This window comes from Hyposmocoma kahamanoa, unplaced genomic scaffold, assembly GCF_003589595.1.
Source record: "Hyposmocoma kahamanoa isolate Upper Pololo Valley unplaced genomic scaffold, ASM358959v1 76, whole genome shotgun sequence".
NCBI lineage: Eukaryota > Metazoa > Arthropoda > Insecta > Lepidoptera > Cosmopterigidae > Hyposmocoma > Hyposmocoma kahamanoa.
The window spans coordinates 6129828-6149691 of record NW_020653900.1 but is presented as its reverse complement, the minus strand read 5'-3'; the positions used below and the strand labels follow the sequence as shown (position 1 = coordinate 6149691).

Here is a 19864-nt window from a genome sequence, read left to right as displayed (position 1 = left end):
GTTATGTAGACTAGATTAGCTTTCACTTTAGTTAATGAAGAGGCGATAATGTTTTCAGTAGGAATCATTAATGTGAAAAAGTATAGATTGTGAAATAATGAACGTAGCGGTCTCCAGAGATAGCAAATGGAACAGACCTCCAAAAACTTAAACAATCGCCTGTTATTTTTTAAACCAAAAATCTCCTTTTCCAATGCTCATCGAAGGGGCTACGCCGTCGCTTTTGCCTGGATTCCAAGCCATGCTTACAGGCTGGCAAATGAAGCTGTTCGAGACGGGGACATCCATCAATAGCCATGACCTGAAACTTACCGAAACGATATTTATTAAAGGCATGAAATAGAGGCTGGATGACAGATACCTCCAGTACAGCTTGATTCAGGAGTCTATCTCTCGCATGACACGGTTTAGCAAGATGAAATTTGACAAAATAATTACTCCCATTCTTTATAGGCGACGACTTGGTAGCGTAACAACTACCGCGCACCTATTCAAACTTAAAATTGTAATTGACCCTGCATGCTCATATTGGACCTATGGGGACCTAAACCATATATCTTCTTCACCTGCCCCCAATTGACCACGATATTTTCATATCCCAACTCCTGGCAATCAGTGTCCCGTTCCCACCTCCATAACAAGTTAATTGTATTCATGTAACAAAGACGTTTATTATGCATTGACCTTATTTTATCGAAAATAATAATATCAAACCTTAATATGTATGTCGATATAAAATAGCTACCCACTTACCCAACCTACCATATCTTTTTCATCCAAACTCCGTCCATACTGTACCCACACTGTACCTCTTCAGCCGTAAAAACGAATAAAAAAATGTCTCAGACGGTGTTTATCAATGTCATGCAACTAAGACTTGGCTGTATAGTGTGAAACTTTTGCCTTTTCCTTTACGAAAAGAATTGAAAAAACAACAAACAACATGTTATGTCAGTAGTTTCAATTCAATTGTCAGTTTGTTTTCGACAACTGCGTTGTGTTTGTAATGAGCGCACCCACCATGAATAATTCGCAAAGTAGAACACAAACTAAAATGCTTATTTACAATCTCCCAATCGATATAAACAGACAATTATGTAGGCTTCTTGATCATGACGATAAATGGAAGGATTTGGCTGGTTATCATATGAAATTTGATCCGTTTGAAATAATGGTAAGTTGTTCATTTAACTTATTATGCATGGGGTTTTCCTATGTGCAGATTTTTCTTTTACTTATTTCGGACTTCCCAATTGTGTGTTTGATTACGCAGGTTATTATTCTTACCTCTTAGAGCCTTTACCAATGAATATAACTATGTTATAAAAATAAAGCAATACATGAGTAAATAAATACCTACCAGATTTTGGAACGATTGGCGTTTCGGAGCGTGCAAAATAAAATCCAAAGTAAGGTAGAAAGCCAGCGCATCGTAAAATGTACGTTATTTTTGTGAAATTGGTGTTCAAATTTGCATGCAGGGAAGTGCCTATAATACTTACCACTTTCTACCACTTGAATTTACACACTTATGTGTTTTATTGTGAGATTTTCCTCATTTCATTTTGGAATTTGGTCATTCCACTTATTACTATAAGAAAGTTAGTATTAAGCTGTGCACATCTATATTTCTAGGTAGAGACTACTGTTATTAAATATTGGCAAAATTTAAATTAAAAAAATTATATTTTAAATAAATAGAATTAGTGAAATCATAGTGCATTATGTAGCTTTCTTAATGAATTGGTGTAAAGGTATGTAGAGTGACCCTTAAATGTGTACAAGATCTCTAATAGGAGTATCCATACTTTTACTACAGGGACCTGAAAAAGGGCAACTATTGAAATATTTGTGTCAAGTAAACATAAATTACAAGGGAAAATATTTATTAGGTGAACATTATACATTTAGTCGGGGAACTTTCAAAATTTTAGAGTAGTCCCCATTATAATTGTTTCTATTAATAGGTAGAGTTGCTCCCTAAAAATCTTGTACTACTTTTGGTACTTTCAGGTTTTCTTTTACGTATTACAACCAAAACTCATTTAATCAGACAGATTTATTAATAATGGTGTGTCAAAACACAAACCGCCCAGTCACATTTTGACTTTTCTTTTTTTATGCCAAATGGTAGTTTATGTACTTTCTATGAATTATTTATATTGAATGCACAGATCTGACCGTACTGTGTCCATTCAATGAAACTAGACAAAATTAGAATGAAAATGTATCCAAGTTATTGGTTTTTGTTCTGAAACTCCATAATTACAAATATTGTTTTTGGGTCATAAATAAAATTGTTTATTTATTTTAATTATTATCTTTGATACATACATTTTCCCATTATATTTATCTTCTCTATTAGTTTGCTCAATTTGGCATAAGTTTCCTGCAATTATCTTAGACTTATCTAGCAATACTTGGCCAATGTAGCCTGTTTTTTCTTATTTCATCTACCTACTTTTTACCTAAATTTTCTAAATTTTTTGAGATGCTTGAGAGGAAACCCCCTGAGCGACATTATGTCCCACATACGCATTAACGTCTGATGCATCACGGTAAGGCAAGCTCTTGGTACCACAAAGTCAAGCTAAGCTCAAGTCAAGCTTATCTTATGCTATTTATTATGTGGAATTATAGAGAAAGTGGTTTACGCAATTCAACATAGTGCGTATTTTGTGTCCTCTACACCTGTTGCTACAGTTACTCTACACCCACATCACACAGGTATAGGTGACAACCTATACCCTTCCAGTAGTCGCAGTTTCTAGGGTATTGGTAAAACTTTAGGGAGTGCCTTTGACTCTTAAAATAGTCCTGTCAGCTGGACCTGCTGGAACACTGTGGTTTTACATGTACACCTGTTTCTTTCATGTCCATATGCACCATACCTTATGGAAGGTTGTTTGTTATGCCTCAATTAATGTTTGTTATAAAAAGACTCAACTGCTAAGCCTCAATGTGTGGGTTATTATTTTAATAGATTTATTTTGTCTTATGGTGTTATCATACCATATTATCATGTCCATCTCCGTAATATGGCTTTCTCACTTTTATTTTTATTGTTACACCTTCAATTTTTGTTCTCTTTCAGGTATTATTTTGTCTCATTTTATCTAGTTACATTTGCGTATTTTGGCTTCTAGTTTTGATGTTCACTTTGGACACAAACAAGCACAGGAAGTAACTATCGTATAACTTCCTTTTGATGAGCACACTCATGTTCTCATTTGTCATGTCTCATTCTCTTGACGTCATTTAGGGACAAGAATTCCTGTTTATATGGATTTGTTTTGTTAACAAAGAACTCACCACGACTTGAAACGTCATATTAAGTCGATTCGCTGTCGACGCGGCCGTTAGGCCCTCGACTCGGCTAGCCTCATTGTCTTTAATTCGTAGGTATGAAATGTGGCCTTCGCATATTCTTCGGAGTAGTTCCATTGTAGAATAAAAATAAGTAGGGCAACTCCGTACCCAATCGCAGCGCGGCTTGTGTACACATACACATTGAAACGACCAGTGTTGTGCAACGCAAGAGTGCCTTTAGGTTATGCAAATGTGTGTACACGCATACAAGCCGCGCTGTAACGTTTAATATGGAGTTGCCATACTTGTTCTTATTCTACTATGGTAGTTCGGTCGTCGACGCGTCCGTTCTTCGGGCGTTGACGCTACTGTTCGGTTGTAGACGCAGCCGTTCGGGTGTCCATGCTGCAGATGAGCTGCCGAAAATTAGAGCGTTTGCACACTAAGGGTCGTATTCCAGAACTCTATTGAGTAGAGTTCTGGAATACGACCCTACTAGAGTATAATTTAAAGCACTGAAAATCATACTCTAGTCCTTGCCATTAGGGTCGTATTTCCAGTGCTTGAAATCATACTCAAGTGTGCTCAAGTCCTGACTTGAGCATTGAGTAGAGTTCTGGAATACGACCCTATGTCCGATTCGTATTAGTTCTGAATCCGAGAAATGACGGTCCGAAATATTACAGAAATAATTTTATCTTTAGGTGTACAAGTGTATTCGAACCGGATTTAGTTCACAACGGATTTAGTACTACATCTTGTTGCTTGGGATAATACTTCAAGGTCCAAAGCGTCATGCTTGATGTGCAGTTCACTGTACATGCGATATCTCGCTCCTTGCCATCCAAACTTATATCTTAATACCTTCCGACTTGTGAACCGCTTACAATATGTAATTTTTATACAGGGAATTGAACAAACGGCACGGGCCAAAGTAATATCGCCTACCAACCAGCTTCTCACACAATGGGGCCAAATGAATCATAACGCAAACGAATTGTTCATATTATTGCACAAAATGGATCAAGTACCAGCCATGTACTGCCTAAGATCCGTAGTTGACGAGAAATATTTGCCATTGTTGACCAGAAGACGAAATGGTGGACAAAATAGACCTGTTGTACCTGTGGATGGTATGTAATGTTTTCTTTTAAATTTACACTTTTTACACTCACGATGTTCTGCATCATCGAAAAGCTCATGGTTTATTTCAAATTAATTTTACACATCAATTCCGAGAAACCAGAAGTGCGAGCCCGGACTCAAACCCACGGCCTCTGCTCGAGAGGCGGTAGGTCTAACCATAAGCGCCCAGTTACACGAGAAGAAAGTTTTCGCGCGGCCGCCGCGCGGCTACCGCCTAGTTACCACGCCTTCATGTACATTAATGGCGATTCTTAATTCTATTTATTATGCAGCAACATTTAAATTCCTCTTAACAAAACTACCGCGCGGCCGCCGCGCGGTCGTCGCGCGGTCGTCATGCGGTCGTCGCGATCAAGCCAGGCTAGCCCGCGTGTCCGGAACGCTCATATAAATTAAAACGTAAAAGCCAAACAAATAGAGCGTATTTTGCCATGACAGTTAGACGCACGCGGTCGCTGCCCGGCGGCAACGCGGACTCCGCTCGAATAAATGCGCTAGATCTAGGGTACTCATTCTGTTGTAGATCTTGTTTTTCAATTTCGCTAAAAATGTCGATTACGTTGTTTAAGATAAGGGTAGTATTGTACCATGAGCTTTTCGGTGAAGGAAAACTTCGTGATGAGATCCTCACGAAGAAGGTTCACAACCTTCGGAAAACGTGTAAAGTTCTCAACCCGCATTGTGCCAGCGCGGCGGACTAAACCCTCATCTGAGAGGAGACCCGTGCCCAGTAGTGGAACGTATAAATGGGTTGATGATGATGGTGATGAGTTTTATACTGTAGCTATAGCGATAGATAACTAAATATGTGTTTGTTTCAGTAAACGGCAACCGTCCAGGTGCTCCTTGCAATGGTAGCTCTTCCCTTCCATTACCAGTACAGCTTCTCGAACAGGTGATTTTTTTTGACAGTAATATATAAAAAACGAGCTTGACTCGTAAGATTTAAATTTAGCTGCAATAAGAACGGTCCATATTTCAAAACTTGATTTTATATAGTAACAAAAATTAAAAAAAGTTGAAAATAGTTTAAAACCGAAGAGGTGTCAGGTATCTCGTATGACATGATGACTTTGTTACAAATCTGATCGAAAGAAATGTAGATATTTTTTATAATACAAAGTGACGGAAGTAACAATTCGTGCGCCTGCTACGCGCCTATCCGTAACAGTTGCAGTGCCACTCAGAGCTATAAATCTCAAAGATCTTAGGGGCACTGCCACAGCGCCTGTCACCCTGATACATAAGTTGACAAGTCCCATGTGCCCGAAATTTCACCAGCACCCTTACCCTTCCAATTCGGAACACAGTAATGCTCACATTACCGCTTGGCGGCAGAAATAGGTAAGGTGGCAGTACTTCCCTGGACGAACTCTTTCACTAGAAACTCTACTGTTACTAAATATATAGTAGGTGCCGAGGGTCCACCACCGAGAATAAATTACTTTGATCTAATAAAAAGAAGTGGGTCACGTCGTATAAGAAAAACCTATGCAAATAAAATTAGTTGATCATCTAACTCAGTGTTTCCCAGACTTATTTCGGTTATGGACCCATTATCATAACAAAAACTTAAATCTTGAACCTCCCAAGTAAATTAACTTTTACAATATAATGAAATGTCTGTCTTTCTGATTGGACAATCGCACGTAGGTAGGTAACTTAAATACATTTTTTTTAATTGTCAGAATTTTTTCTTTACATACAAACATTAAATCCTGCTTGCCTGCTAATTCGTGAGCGGTGCACGGCAGATCTACAAAGCGGGAGATAGTTATTAGAGTAGAATTCCGTCAGGATTTAGTCAGGATATAAAAAAATATATATTATTTATATTACTATAAAAAAAAAGTATAAGTTTGCTGGAAGACTTTAGTTCGAATCCAGCCGGATTGAAGGAATTTTTTGTAAGTGTTCCATCTTTGTGTTAATAATTATAACAAACTAGTGGACATTACTCCATCGATCGAACATTTGTTCACAAATATAATTGAATATCACGGTGGTCAAACATCGTGACATTCAACAACTTAAAAAATATGTATACTATTGAATATCGTATTGAGCTTATTTTATTAATGGTTCTGTTCTAGCAAATGGTCACCTTTCTTTCTCAAAGTCGTATCTGATGTAGCACAAAGTTACTGAAATGCTAAAAATGGACTTGTATATACAAATTTTGCAGGCTATTTTACTTTAAGCATCATATTCACACACTGGCTTTTATTTGTTCTTAAAGTAATGCATCCAAACTAATCCCTTGATAAGAAATTTAAAATAAATAGAAAGTTTTGCCATCTCCTGAATAGTCACTCTTTATAAGATACGAGTTTGAGAAAGTAAAGCGACGAAATGTATTATTGTCAAAAATATAGCTTTTCAAAACAATGGAAGCATAAACAATGAAGAATAAATAAAATTACAATTATAGAGACTTGTAAATTTTCCATCTTTTTCACGAACCCCGGATATGTTCTCCGCGCATCCTCAATTTTTTTTTCTTACCATGGACCTCTTGGATCATCCCATAGACCTATAGGCGCTCTTATGGACCACTTTGGGAAACTTGGATCTAACTACAAGCACACACCGGACACTCCAAACAACGATCGAAAATTATTTACCTACTACTTCTACATACAGCAAGGCGCTATCTGCACACTCGCAAATGTGTGCGTGAAGTGGCAGGGTTACCCATCACTTGCTCGTACTATTTATTACGTTACGTGGTCAGAGCGGCAATCTGTTATCTATAATTCAATTATAGAATCTTAATAATTACACATGTTCATTACGTATTTATATCTATATAATATTACATTTTTCATTAATTCACTAACTGGAATAATATTAAAGGTTTACTTTAAAAATTAAAACCACTTTAAATGTTATATTTTGGACAGGTACCTTTAAATAAGGTAACCAAAGTATTTGAAATTGCGTGTCCAAGTTTATCATTACCTAGTTAATAATTAGGTATATTCGCTACGTAATATTTTATCGGCAATACAAATTGAAAATTCGAGGACCTTTCTCCAGCTCACGAAGTCGTGGCGTCTTATTATATTGATATAATAAATCTGCAGTTTTTTACTTACTTCGTTTCATCATTCAAAAAACGAAAGAAACCCTCTCTTTATCCTGTTTAGATGATTATAAATAGCCGTACATGGCACAATTCACGACCATTATAAATAGTAACGTAAAATGATGTTATATATTAACGTACAAATTTCGTAATGAAGAAATGTTAACTATATTCAAATATCAAAGCCGTCTTAGAGCGAAAACGGGTCGCCGACAGCCTTGTTCTCGTTCAGTCAATGTGACCGTCAATTTGCGGGGCGTTGTGCGGTATATAAAGCTAGAGAGGGCGGAGAGTGTCTGTTCTTATTACTTATTTGTTCTCTGCTATAAGAGATATATACAGAAGTATTTAAAGCAGAGAAGATGTTAATTATATGTATAATAACTATTACAGGGTAACCAACTTCCCTCGTCAAGCCACAGTCGTGTCTCCGTACCGAACAGCGAAGATGAGTCAAGCTCTGTCGGTGTAAGTGACCTCTTCTTATTATAATAACTTTATTTAATTTCCGTAAGCATTCAATTTTACATCCTAAATGTGTGTCATTGTGGTATGTTATGCTGTGATATAGCGGGCTGGTTACTTGCAACTCAATTTTTTGTTGTTTTATTTGATTATACAAACAGATTACAAATTCGTTTAAGAACTAAAGCGATGTAACATAAACCCTATTGGGTTTTACCGTACGTCGTCTTATCGTTTCACAAGTCTTATTTGTAATATTAAATTGCTTTGTTATTAGGAGTTATTTTTCTACTACGTTTTTTTATCATAATTGCGACGGTAATCTTAAACGTGCGATTGACTAATGAACTTGTCCGCAAAGTGGTGTGCGTGCGTATATGCATGAACTACTTTGAGATGTTGTGGTTGGGACTTAACTTTTTGTATCGCCTCTCTCCGCTTGTATCCTATCATTTTTTATTTTACTAGTATTTAAATTTGAAATTTGAATTGTTCCATCTTCCTTCGCTTTCTCATTCTATTTTCGTACCACGGTCACTCCCTGCTCGACCGCCACAACAGTCGGAGCTGTTTCAAATTCCATCGCGTATAATCGCTAATTTTGGTTCTGTACTACGTTTATAATCGTCATTAAATAAGCTAAATCATGTGTAATAATCTATAACAGTCTACAGCATTTATGTCTGTAATTCAGTTACTCGGCCCATTTAGGGGTAAGTGCCTTAATCACAAAGTGTAGGGAGTGTTTTATACTGTTGTACCTGTTTTTTTACATTTACCTTTTTATTGTTACAGCCCTTTCTTTTAACTTTACTTCTTTTACTAAATTTTGTAGACCGGAAGTTTCCCGTTTCATTGCCGTGAACCTGTTCACGGCTAGTTAGGGTTTCCCGACCCTTTACTAACCCTTTCAACTTAACTAGGAAGCTACTGGATTCAACAAAAGAACTAATTCCTGGGCATGTGTTAGTGCTCCTTACACAGGTTAGATCAGTTACACCAACAAATATTCCAATTCTCACCTCGCCCACCTCGCCCATCAGCTCGCTCGTCAACCCAGGCCATTTCCACCGAAGGTGCGTTAGGATAGAATTAAAATTTTGCCTTACTAATTTCAATCGTCGTCACTCGCCGATGGAAAAGCACATTTAGACTACTTTCTTTACAGCAGTACTTCCCTGGACGAACTTTTTTCAAGGTGCTCTACTACTACTAAAATCCAGCTCTTCCAGCGATAGCAATGTCGACGTCGGTCGGCAGTTGTTTGGTTTTCCAATTTTCCATTGCAAATGTTATGGATAGGCGTGTTGCTTACCACCAGGCGCACGAGTTGTTCGTCTCGTCATTTGGTGTTAAAAAAATTTTTATTTGTAGTTTATGTTACGGTACCGTGTATTTTTAATCGACTTCAAAAAAAGGAGGAAGTTCTCAATTCGACTGCTTGATTTGATGATTTTTTTTTTGATGATTTTGTTTGTTGGAAAGATTTTGTTTGTTGGAAATATTCATATATATTAAGGGTAGTAAACTAGGGGATGAATGACTTGATGTCGGTTTTTTTAGTACTCTGTACTGAGATTATCTAATAAAACTTATAACTTTCCAGAACACCTCTTCCACTCATGGTGTAGGACAATCGCGCGACAATGGCGCGGAGAACGACGACTTTATAAGGCAGCATGTGTCCGCTATACCGCTCCTCAAGTACGAAGATCTTAGGGAGTCTACAAACAACTGGAGCAAGAGCAATTTGCTTGGACAAGGCGGATTTGGACAGGTTTATAAAGGTAAATAATTGATGAAAATAATTATTTCCTTATTTTACTCTTAGGGTCGTATTCCAGAACTCTACTCAATGCTCAAGTCAGGACTTGAGTATGATGCAAAGCACTAGAAATAATACTCAAGTCCTTGCCATTAGGGTCGTATTTCCAGTGCTTGAAATCATACTCAAGTCTGCTCAAGTCCTGACTTGAGCATTGAGTAGAGTTCTGGAATACAACCCTTAATCTCTGTGAAGACGTATGAAGTCCCTAATCCCAAATCAGTATTTGCTCCAATACCGTAACGGTCTTTAGGCCAAATGATCTTCCTAGAGGTGAACCGTCACCAGCAGCGGGACGTACGTAGGTTAAATGTTAAGCACTTTTATGCATGTACAGTATATGCCCCGAGACACCTGACCTTTTGATTCTGAGAACCTAAGTAGGTTTTTTATAATATCAAGTGACGGGACGAACAAGTCGGGCGCCTTTTGGTAAGCTGCACGCCTGTCCATAACAGTTGCAGTGCCACTTAGAGTTTTAAACCGTAAAGATCTGCCACTGCGCCTGTCACCTTGATTCAAGATTACATGTGTGCATGTAATTTCACTAGTACCCTTACCCTTCAAAACCGAAACACAGTAATGTTGACATTACTGCTTGGCGGCAGAAGTAGGTAAAGTGACTTATTAAGGTACTACCCTGGACGAACTCTTTCACAAGGAGCTCTACTGCTACTAAAAGCTCTACTGCTGTTACGTTCGCACTTGTTATTAAAATATGTATTCTGTATTTAAGTTAAAGATTAGCTTAACAAGTTTCTTAAAACACCATCCACTTATGACGCAATAAAGGAGTCAAACCAAAATGAATTTGCAGCTCACAGGTTAATGGTTAAGTTCGTTTAACTAAACACAGAACCAAATAGTCGGTTGGAGGGTCAGGAGGTCTACCACGAAACACGATACTACGTGACTGCGTCCGCAACGAAGCTCATAAGTACTGTACAAATGTCCGTTTTACGATGACAGTAATGTCATATTAAGCCTTCGAATTATATTTTTATACTCGTTTAATTTTTTTTCAATTTATCAGAAATTTTTCCCGAAAAATTTCTAATATTTGAAATTCTTCGGAAAATTACGTAACAGTAGTCGCAACTAGATAATAAGCAGTCATATTGACACACTGCAAAATTCATATAATAACCGGCAATTTGTCTCACCATCGCACTGAGTCTTTCAACCCTGACGTTGGCGAAAACGTCGCGCAATACGACGGCGCTATACACCTCTCTAAAACTTAAACTTGAAACTAATGTCTAAATTCGATACGATAGCTGTCATTTGACGTTTAAGAATAAGTATCCACAAATACTTATGTCAAATCACGATCTTCGACCGTTGCTTCGCATGTCGTGGTATACCTTCCAGGCATCATAGGGTATCGATTGTACATAGTTGATGATTATTATCCCAAGATTGCCTAGATGAAATGGCTTCCTAGGTTTGCCTGGAAGAATGATTTTTTTTTAGAAATAAGTCGCAATGACGTCATTAAGCTATTGACGACAATAAGCTATTGAAAAGATTTTTAACTTGACTAAATCTTATCAATTGTTGAGTGACAAGAGACGTGCTCGTATTTCTGATCCTCTACTAAAAATGAGACTATGCTCAGCAGTAACTAATACCATTTTAAAATGTACTTTTTTATGATACCGAGTTACCTGGTGGTAAACGACACGACACGTAGCAATTCCAGTGCTACTGAGAGCTCAAGATCGCAGAGACCTGAGGGGCACTGCCACTGAGCCCTTCACCCTGAGACATAAATTGACAAATCCCATGTGCCTGTAATTTCACCAGCAACCTTACCTTTCTTGGCTGCAGAAATAGGTAAAGTTATGGAACTGAAAAATTAGATAAAATAATATGTTTTTATTAACTATATAATTTTATTATTTATTTGGCTTTGGACGATCGCGATCGAGTCAGCTTCCGTATTTTATTAAATTTATCTTTAAATGTTAAACAAACAACATATGAGTCACTCATTCATTTGAATATATAACAATTCTAAGTGTAGGAGAACAGATAAGTTTGGGATGAATTGAAGAGTTATACAAGGAAATAAATTATTAAGTAAATAAAAATGCATCATATTTTCTTGAAATCTTGTCTCTTTGAACTTCAAACTGTTGTTACCGTAAGTGAAATTAAAATCTTATCGCATTTGAAACCAAATACTGTCGTAACTCAATTAATTGTGAATTTTATAGAAATCCACAATTTTGAGTGACGACAGGATTTGATTTTGTGTCAAGCTTCGTAGATGATGATGACAAGTGGCAAAGATCGAACATACATAGAAAAATTCCTTTGATCCGGCTGGATTCGCACCAGCACCTGTTTGCCAGACTGGGGCTAACCACTCTTACCCTTTTAGCTGTGACACGTATCAGCAGATACGACGAATTTCTCTATGTGCGTGTTGCAGAGCTTTGTATTTTTATTTAAACGACTTTGGCCGTAGCGCCATCTGTAAAAAACCTATGTAGGTTTTTTTATTCTACTATCTTCATTTCACATTTAAATTACAATGACAGCATTATTTTTAAGTAATTTAAGTATATCAGAATAAGATACTGTACAACTCGCGGCCTTATTGCCGTGTAGCAACTTATCCAGGCAATCTTATGGTAGATACAATTATTCGAGTCTTTCCACAGGTGAATGGAAGCTCTTGACGGTGGCAGTGAAGCGGCTGGCGAACAATGACGGCAAGAACAGAGAGCTCATTAGGGAGATGTGCCTCAACCAGTACCGACACGATAATATACTGCCCTTATACGGGTACAGTCTTGGTGGTAAGTTTTTAACATTTAGTATTCGTGTTGTTATCACGTGGGTAGAACTTGTGTGATACTTTAATGAGTATGGACTTGGTGATATTTTTTTGCAATTCATGGACATAGATTTAACTGCTTGAAGTTAAAACTTGTGTTATCTATATAACAAATAACTGTTCTTGGTTTGGGTTCAGAAAAATCATATTCTTTTTGCATGTAGAGGGTAACAAGGTACCAATATAGTCTTATTCGACGTATTTTTGGCAATTTTTCTCCGAAATAGCTCGACTGATTTTGATAATTATGTTGATTTTATTAATTATTTATGTTCATTTATGTTTATTATAATTATTAATACAAAGATCAAATACAAAGAAAAGTTCTTTCGATCTGACAGGACTCGAATCTGCTTCTCTATGCCGAATTAGGGCCACCCCTCTACAAACGAAAGTGAGCAGACGTAAGGCCTGCTGACTTGCGATAACGATGAGTTTGATGTGGTTTTTTTATTTGGTTAGTTTGATATGGTTTTTTATTAGATTTAGTAGAAGTAGAGCTCCTTGTGAAAGAGTTCGTCCAGGAAAGTACTGCCATCTTACCTATTTCTGCCGCCAAGCAGTAATGTAAGCATTACTGTGTTCCGGTTTTGAAGGGTTTAGGGTGCTGGTGAGTTTACGGGTATATGGGACTTGTCAACTTATGTCTTAAGTTGACGGGCGTAGTGCCATACCCCTTGGATCTTTGCGAGCTCTGAGTGGTACTGCAACCGTTCAACCCGTCACTTGATATTATAAAAAAAAGATTATTTTGATACGGTTTTATATTAAGTTATTTTGATATGGTTTTTTATTCGGTTATTTTGATATGGTTTTTTTATTACGATATTTTGATATGGTTTTCGACTAAAAAACGTTCAATAAACGCTGCAATAGACAGAATTATTGTCGTGAAATTTTACAAGTGTTTACTTCGCCAGGTCCAGAAGCATGTCTGGTGTACCAACTAATGGCAGGAGGGTCGTTGGAACAGCGTCTGCGATGTAAAACGCAGCATCCACCCTTGTCGTGGTCGCAACGTCATCGAATCTCTCACGGCGTCGCCAGGTGAGAATACTTACTAAAAGCCAAAAGATATTTTTATTACTTTTGCATTATTGGATTTATAATGGCGTCTTCATAAAGTCTCATAGTAAAAATTATATGAATGAATGAAATATTCTTTATTGCATATTAGTAAATTACAATGACAACACGGACAGTATTGCATCATAGAATAAGCTAATGTACAACAGACGACCTTATTACAAAGTAGCGATATCTTCCAGACATACTTTGGAAGTCTATAAACACATGGATACTTGTTTTTTAACTGAATTCAATAAAGGGATGAGGTTCTCAATATTATTTTTTTTGTATATATGTTACACGATAACTCATTTGGGCCAATGCCCCATTTAAATTGGAAGAAAAATCTCTAAGACTGGCAAATTAGGGGATAAAGCCAGTTCTGGTAATCGATTTCAATATAACTTGGCAAATCGATGTAATACCACGAACTTTTGAGGTCTTTTTTATAAAAATATTATAATTATTTTAAATTTTTATTGAATTGACATTCAATTATTTTTTGTGAAATTATTCCACTAGTTTGTTATATGTAGTCTCTCGCCAGGGCTGGTAACTGTAAAGATATCTAACTGGGTGATAAAAATGTCATAGATTTCTCATAGATGGCGCTACGACTAAAAAGTCGTTGAAAAACCAAATACAAAGATACGACGCAAGCACATAGAAAAATTCGTGAGGTCCGCTGGTTCGTTCCGTGGCCTAATTGGTATAGCGTCTGGCACGGTAAGCTAGAAGACGTCGGTTCGAATCCGGCCGGATCGAAGGAATTGTTTCTGAGTGTTTGATCTTTGTATTAATAATTATAACAAATTTATAATTATTTCTGATAATACTCCAATAGTTTCTTATTATTATTAGAGTCATCATATACCAATTTTATATGTTAAGATGTGCAGCGAAGTTTATGAATTTATTTTTGAAAGTATTATTGAAGAACAAATTCCCCTGAGAAGAATGAGTAAAAAATTCTAGGGTGTTGCTCTTTATTAATAAACATTAATAAACATTTGCACACGTCATTGGTCGAAAAAACTTGTGAGAGGTACGCAGAAACAGTAGAAATAACCTTTAGTATAAAGTTTTTGTTTCTCTGTAGTTATAAACATCCTAAATGACAAATTTTTAATGTCAAGAGAAATGTATTATAGATATTTTTTTTTTTGTTTGTTAACTCTACTAGTTTTGTTATGATTATTATTAATACAAAGATCCAACACATACAAACATTTCTTCTTTAGCGGCTTTTTTAGTACTCTGTACTGAGATCGTTTGTAAGACCTTTATTCAATAATATACCTAAAACATTTGATCTAGCCTTAATGCATATATTTATTTCCAGGGGTCTCCTATTTCTTCACACAATGACTGGCACGCCATTGATCCACGGCGATATTAAACCGGCCAACATCTTGCTTGACCAATGCACTATACCCAAGATTGGCGACTTCGGACTCGCCAGAAAAGGACCTTATGGTGAGGAGAGAACGCATCTTAAGGTTTCTAGGTAAGTTATACTATATTGATACATGCACCGTTTGGAACAGGCTGCTTTAAAATTGTCATAAATAATGGTCGGATATTCGGATGCTTTAAAATAAATAATAAAAAAATAAAAAATAAAATGTTTTATTCGTTCATTTTAAAGGGCATAGTACAAGGGCGGGTGTTTCCTTTTAGACTTGTTAGGGCCTGTGTTAGGAAACGTCGCTCTTGTATAATATTAATAGTGATCTTGCTCTTATATTATTTTAAGATGATGAAACAGACTATCTTAATATCTACTATAACTGGTGTTACAACTAATACAAATTTCACTAATTACAGTAATTATTAACTTTTCAGACTAAAAATAGATTAATTAGCGTTAGTGTGTGCGAGTGCGCAAGTATGTGTCGTTAAGTTTGGAATGTGTGAATGAAGTGTGAAATACATGTGTGTCATCCTAGTTGATATCCGTTGTAGTTCAAGCTTCGTTGGCATATCGTCTGGCACGGTTAACTAGAAGACGTCGGTTCGAATCCGGCCGGATCGAAGGCATTTTTTCTAAGTGTTCGATCTTTGTATTAATAATTATAACAAACTAGTGGAGTAATTTCACAAAAAAGTAATTGAATAACATTCAATAAAACACTTAATTCACATTTTATTATAATTTTACAGTTCTTAATTTTTTTACTTACAGAGTCCACGGCACCCGAGCATACCTCCCCGACGAGTACCTCCGCTCCCGCTGCCTGTCCCCAGCTGTGGACGTGTTCAGTTATGGGGTGGTCCTAGTCGAGATTGCGACCGGTCTCCGCGCTATACTCCCCCCGCCACCCGACCGGCCGCGCGAGCCTCTGCTGCTTAGCGACCACATACATCAGTTGGCTAATGATAGAGTTGATTTTAGTAAGTATAAGCCGATAAATCACCAAGAGGAATCTTGTGCACGGAAGTGGGTGACTAACAGTATATTAACTTGTTCATGGATAGTATCGGCGTTTACCATAAAATTAAATATTAGAAGATGATAGTATGCTTTATTTTTTTTGGCACAGTAACAAAATACGAATTATATAATACAAGTAAAACTATGACACTAACCAGAAACAAACAAATTTGTAGCTCAATAACAACAGCGTACAACATGCAAATAACATAGTTTTCCGTGTAGTGCCACCTATTGCTTCCCCATAGAGAAATATGACCTATGTCCTGCCAAAATTCAATTTATTCTCATTTGTGATATTAATGTGTATAGTGGACACGGACGTGTATGGAGTATGGATTGACACTTTCTGACAGCGAAATAATATGTAACTATTTTTTAACCGACTTCAAAAAAGGAGTCCTCCTTTTTCAGTTCAGAACGTCCGTTCTGAAGTATTATTTTTATGTATGTGCCGCGATAACTAATTTTTTTGGCATTTGTGAATCGATTTTGAGGATTCTTTTTTTGTTGAAAGAGGGTACCTTAGTAGTGGTCCCATTTAAATTTGAAGGAAGTATTCAACCTCTAAGGGTGGCAAACTAGGGGATGAATGGCTTTTGAGGTCGGTTTTTTAGTACTCTATACTGCGATTATTTGGCTTTTTAGTAATAATTCTATATGACACAACGACGATCATCCTAACGCGATCAGCCGTCTGTGTTAAAGCGTAATTATTATATTGAATCTATATAAGCACCACAATGCAAATAAAAGCACGTAACGAATTAAGGCAAACTGCCTCCGTTTGGTATGGTGGTCTGCCACGCAGAGGTCCCGGGTTCTATACTCACGCCGGGAGAAATATTTGTATGGCCTGCATTTATTTCTCTCGTGAGTTTGGGTGTAATTTGTGGTTGTCTACGTGTGCGTCCATGACACCCACGGCACAGGGTTTCCGCCACACTAGGCTATGAGTGTGTGCATTATTTATTTAGCAACATATCTCTCGTTAGCAGTTAAGGAAAACATAGCGATTAAATCGATCTATTCCAATAAGTTCAACTAGGTACATCTTTTCAAAAACTTAAACTTATTGGACGAAATTGATCCTGTAGTTCAACTTACAATTATTTAAATAATAGCTCAATGTAGAATGTATGTTATTGACGCCAATGTTCCAAAACCAAAGGTACAGTTTGTATTAATAATTATAACAAACTAGTGGAGTAATTTCACAAAAAAAATAATTGAATATCAGTTCAATAAAAATTTAAAATACAGTGAATAGCGACGTCTCTCGCCAGGGCTAGTAGCTGTAAAGGTACTAACTGGTTGGTAAAAATTTTCATAGATTTCTCATAGATGACGTTACGACTAAAAGGTAGTTGAAAAACCAAATACAAAGACACGACGCAAGCACATAGAAGAATTCGTGAGGTCCGCTGGTTCGTTCCGTGGCTTAGTTGGTATAGCGTCTGGCACGGTAAGCTAGAAGACGTAGGTTCGAATCCGGCCGGATCGAATTTTTTCTGAGTGTTCGACCTTTGTATTAATAATTATAACAACATCATGTTTAACTTAACATGTTATCAGTTATACATTGAGCTATTATTTAAATAATTGGAAGTTGAACTAACAGGATGAATTTCGTCCAATAAGTTCAACTTTTTGAAAAGTTGTACCTAGTTGAACTTATTGGCACATTTGTATCAACTGATTGAACTTATAGTTGAACTTAGTGGAATAGACCATAAAATCTGCATATCAGAGAAGGTTTACAACCGTTAGAAGCTTATGGGTTGTATCTAATAATCTGTATTAGCACGTTTTTGACTATGGCCCCCTTTCCGTGGACGAGACCCGTGCCCACCAGAGGCACGTAATACAGGTTAATGAACTTGACTTTTATGCCATTAAAAAATTTACATACAAATTGAACAAATAACGAATTTAAATTGGTAAGGGCAGTCGAAAAATCATTGACTTTGATAATTATGTACTGGGGCTTTACTATGAACTCAGTTGACAAGTCCCATGTGCCTGTAATTTCACCAGCACCCTTACCCTTTAAAACCGGAATGCAGTAATGCTGACATTACTGCTTGGCGGAAAAATTAGGTAAGACGGCCTGGACGAACTCTTCCACAAGGAGCTCTACTGTTACTAGAAAAGCAGTTTTCGTACATTCGTTCTACTGAAAACCGAACCCGTGACCTCGTTTAGCGCGCAAAGTGCATGTTGCAGGTACGCCGAGATTGTAACATAAAATTTCTCTTTCCAGCTACCCTAGAAGACCGTATGATAAGCGGTACTCAGCTGTCAAACAGTCAGCTATGCAAGGAGTTCATCGAGATTGGAATCCATTGTACCGCCGTGTCGCGTCGCGAAAGACCTAATATGATGCAGGTGTATAAAAAGCTTGACGCTATGAATTTTCCTGGAAGGAACACTAATTAAGAATTGCAGCATTTAGACGTAAGATAATAAATAACAGACGAGGGTGTACAGGGTGTCCCACGGCTATGCCGCACGGAGGGAAAGTGGCCTATTCCTCTAGACCCTACCAGCTATCACCCTGGTCCCCACCATCACCCTGGTGGGGATAAGAGATTTTTTTTTCCCACTCTTCCCTACCACACCGTCACTGGTTGGGATAAGCAAAATTTCATTTCCACTTATCTTTACCCAATCGTGAGAAAGTACCATAATTTGAAATGATAATGTCAGTTGTTATGAGCGCAGCAAAGTCAGAAAAGGCTATTAACTTTCCAGAACAATATTTCAAATTATATGTAAAATTTCATGGTCTTCCTTTTATTTAAGATGCTATGTTATTTAGAAGAAAACAATCCTTATGATTGAGTCTTTCGATAAGTATAGTAAAATTACAGTTGTTTATTTTTACATTTGGCGGGTTCGATTCCTGGTTTCAGACAGGCGATTATTTAAAAATCTTTGAGTGCAGATCGAATTGTTTTTTAAATCAATATGAAGTCTTCTTTCAGTAAAATTTTCTATCTACTTTATTTGAGGTACTTTCCCTCCGTGTGGCATAGCCGTAAAACACCCAATATAGTAAATACTCCACGTTTCCCGATACTCAATAGCTTGCATAAGAAATTTATTTTTATACAGGGTTACTTGTAAAATACTCCCAAGACCATAATTACTAACACCGTAAACAACAACTTTTGTTCCATGACTTTTTACAAAACATAATAAATCTATTACCATTAACATTGGTAGGTCAATGTCTATTACTGATTTTTTTTAATTCCACGATATTTTACCACCGCGATATTCATATATTTTTTTGTAAAATAACTTCACTATAGTTCATTTCACATACCATGATTCCGGTGACGTTTGAGAAGACATTTTTACGTTAATTTCGTCGACCTGCTAACTCAGCCTGTAGGTCAGTAAGCAGAGCGCCGCTACGGTACAGCGTGATCACAGGTATAAGTTCTGTCAGGTCGAATGAATTTTCTTTGGTTAATAATTATAATGAAATTATCAAAAATAAACTTCAAAAACTTAATTTTTTTTTTGTATTCTCTGACACTTTTTAGATATGTATTAAATTCAAAAGTGCAAATGTTCTCCCAAACCACCCCACCCCCGCTCCTTCGTTTAGCATCGGACTTGTACCTATCTATCTATCTCTCGTTACCGCATACAATCACCACCGTTAAAAGCTAT

At 36.9% G+C, this 19864-nt stretch overlaps 1 protein-coding gene across 2 annotated transcripts; it reads left to right on the top strand.

The window, feature by feature from the left end:
• Positions 1-1017: 1017 nt before the first annotated feature.
• Positions 1018-19052, top strand: LOC113232484 (serine/threonine-protein kinase pelle). Of its 2 annotated transcripts, XM_026467227.1 has the most exons (10): positions 1018-1174; positions 4217-4442; positions 5277-5350; positions 7937-8011; positions 9615-9795; positions 12503-12640; positions 13599-13725; positions 15089-15253; positions 15932-16140; positions 18444-19052. In XM_026467227.1, exons 1-10 carry the CDS (start codon positions 1022-1024, stop codon positions 18617-18619), a joined length of 1524 nt encoding a protein of 507 aa, XP_026323012.1. In that variant the 5' UTR covers positions 1018-1021; the 3' UTR covers positions 18620-19052. The 2 variants fall into 2 exon arrangements, with proteins under 2 accessions (XP_026323012.1, XP_026323013.1); XM_026467228.1 differs by lacking the exon at positions 12503-12640.
• Positions 19053-19864: the final 812 nt, after the last annotated feature.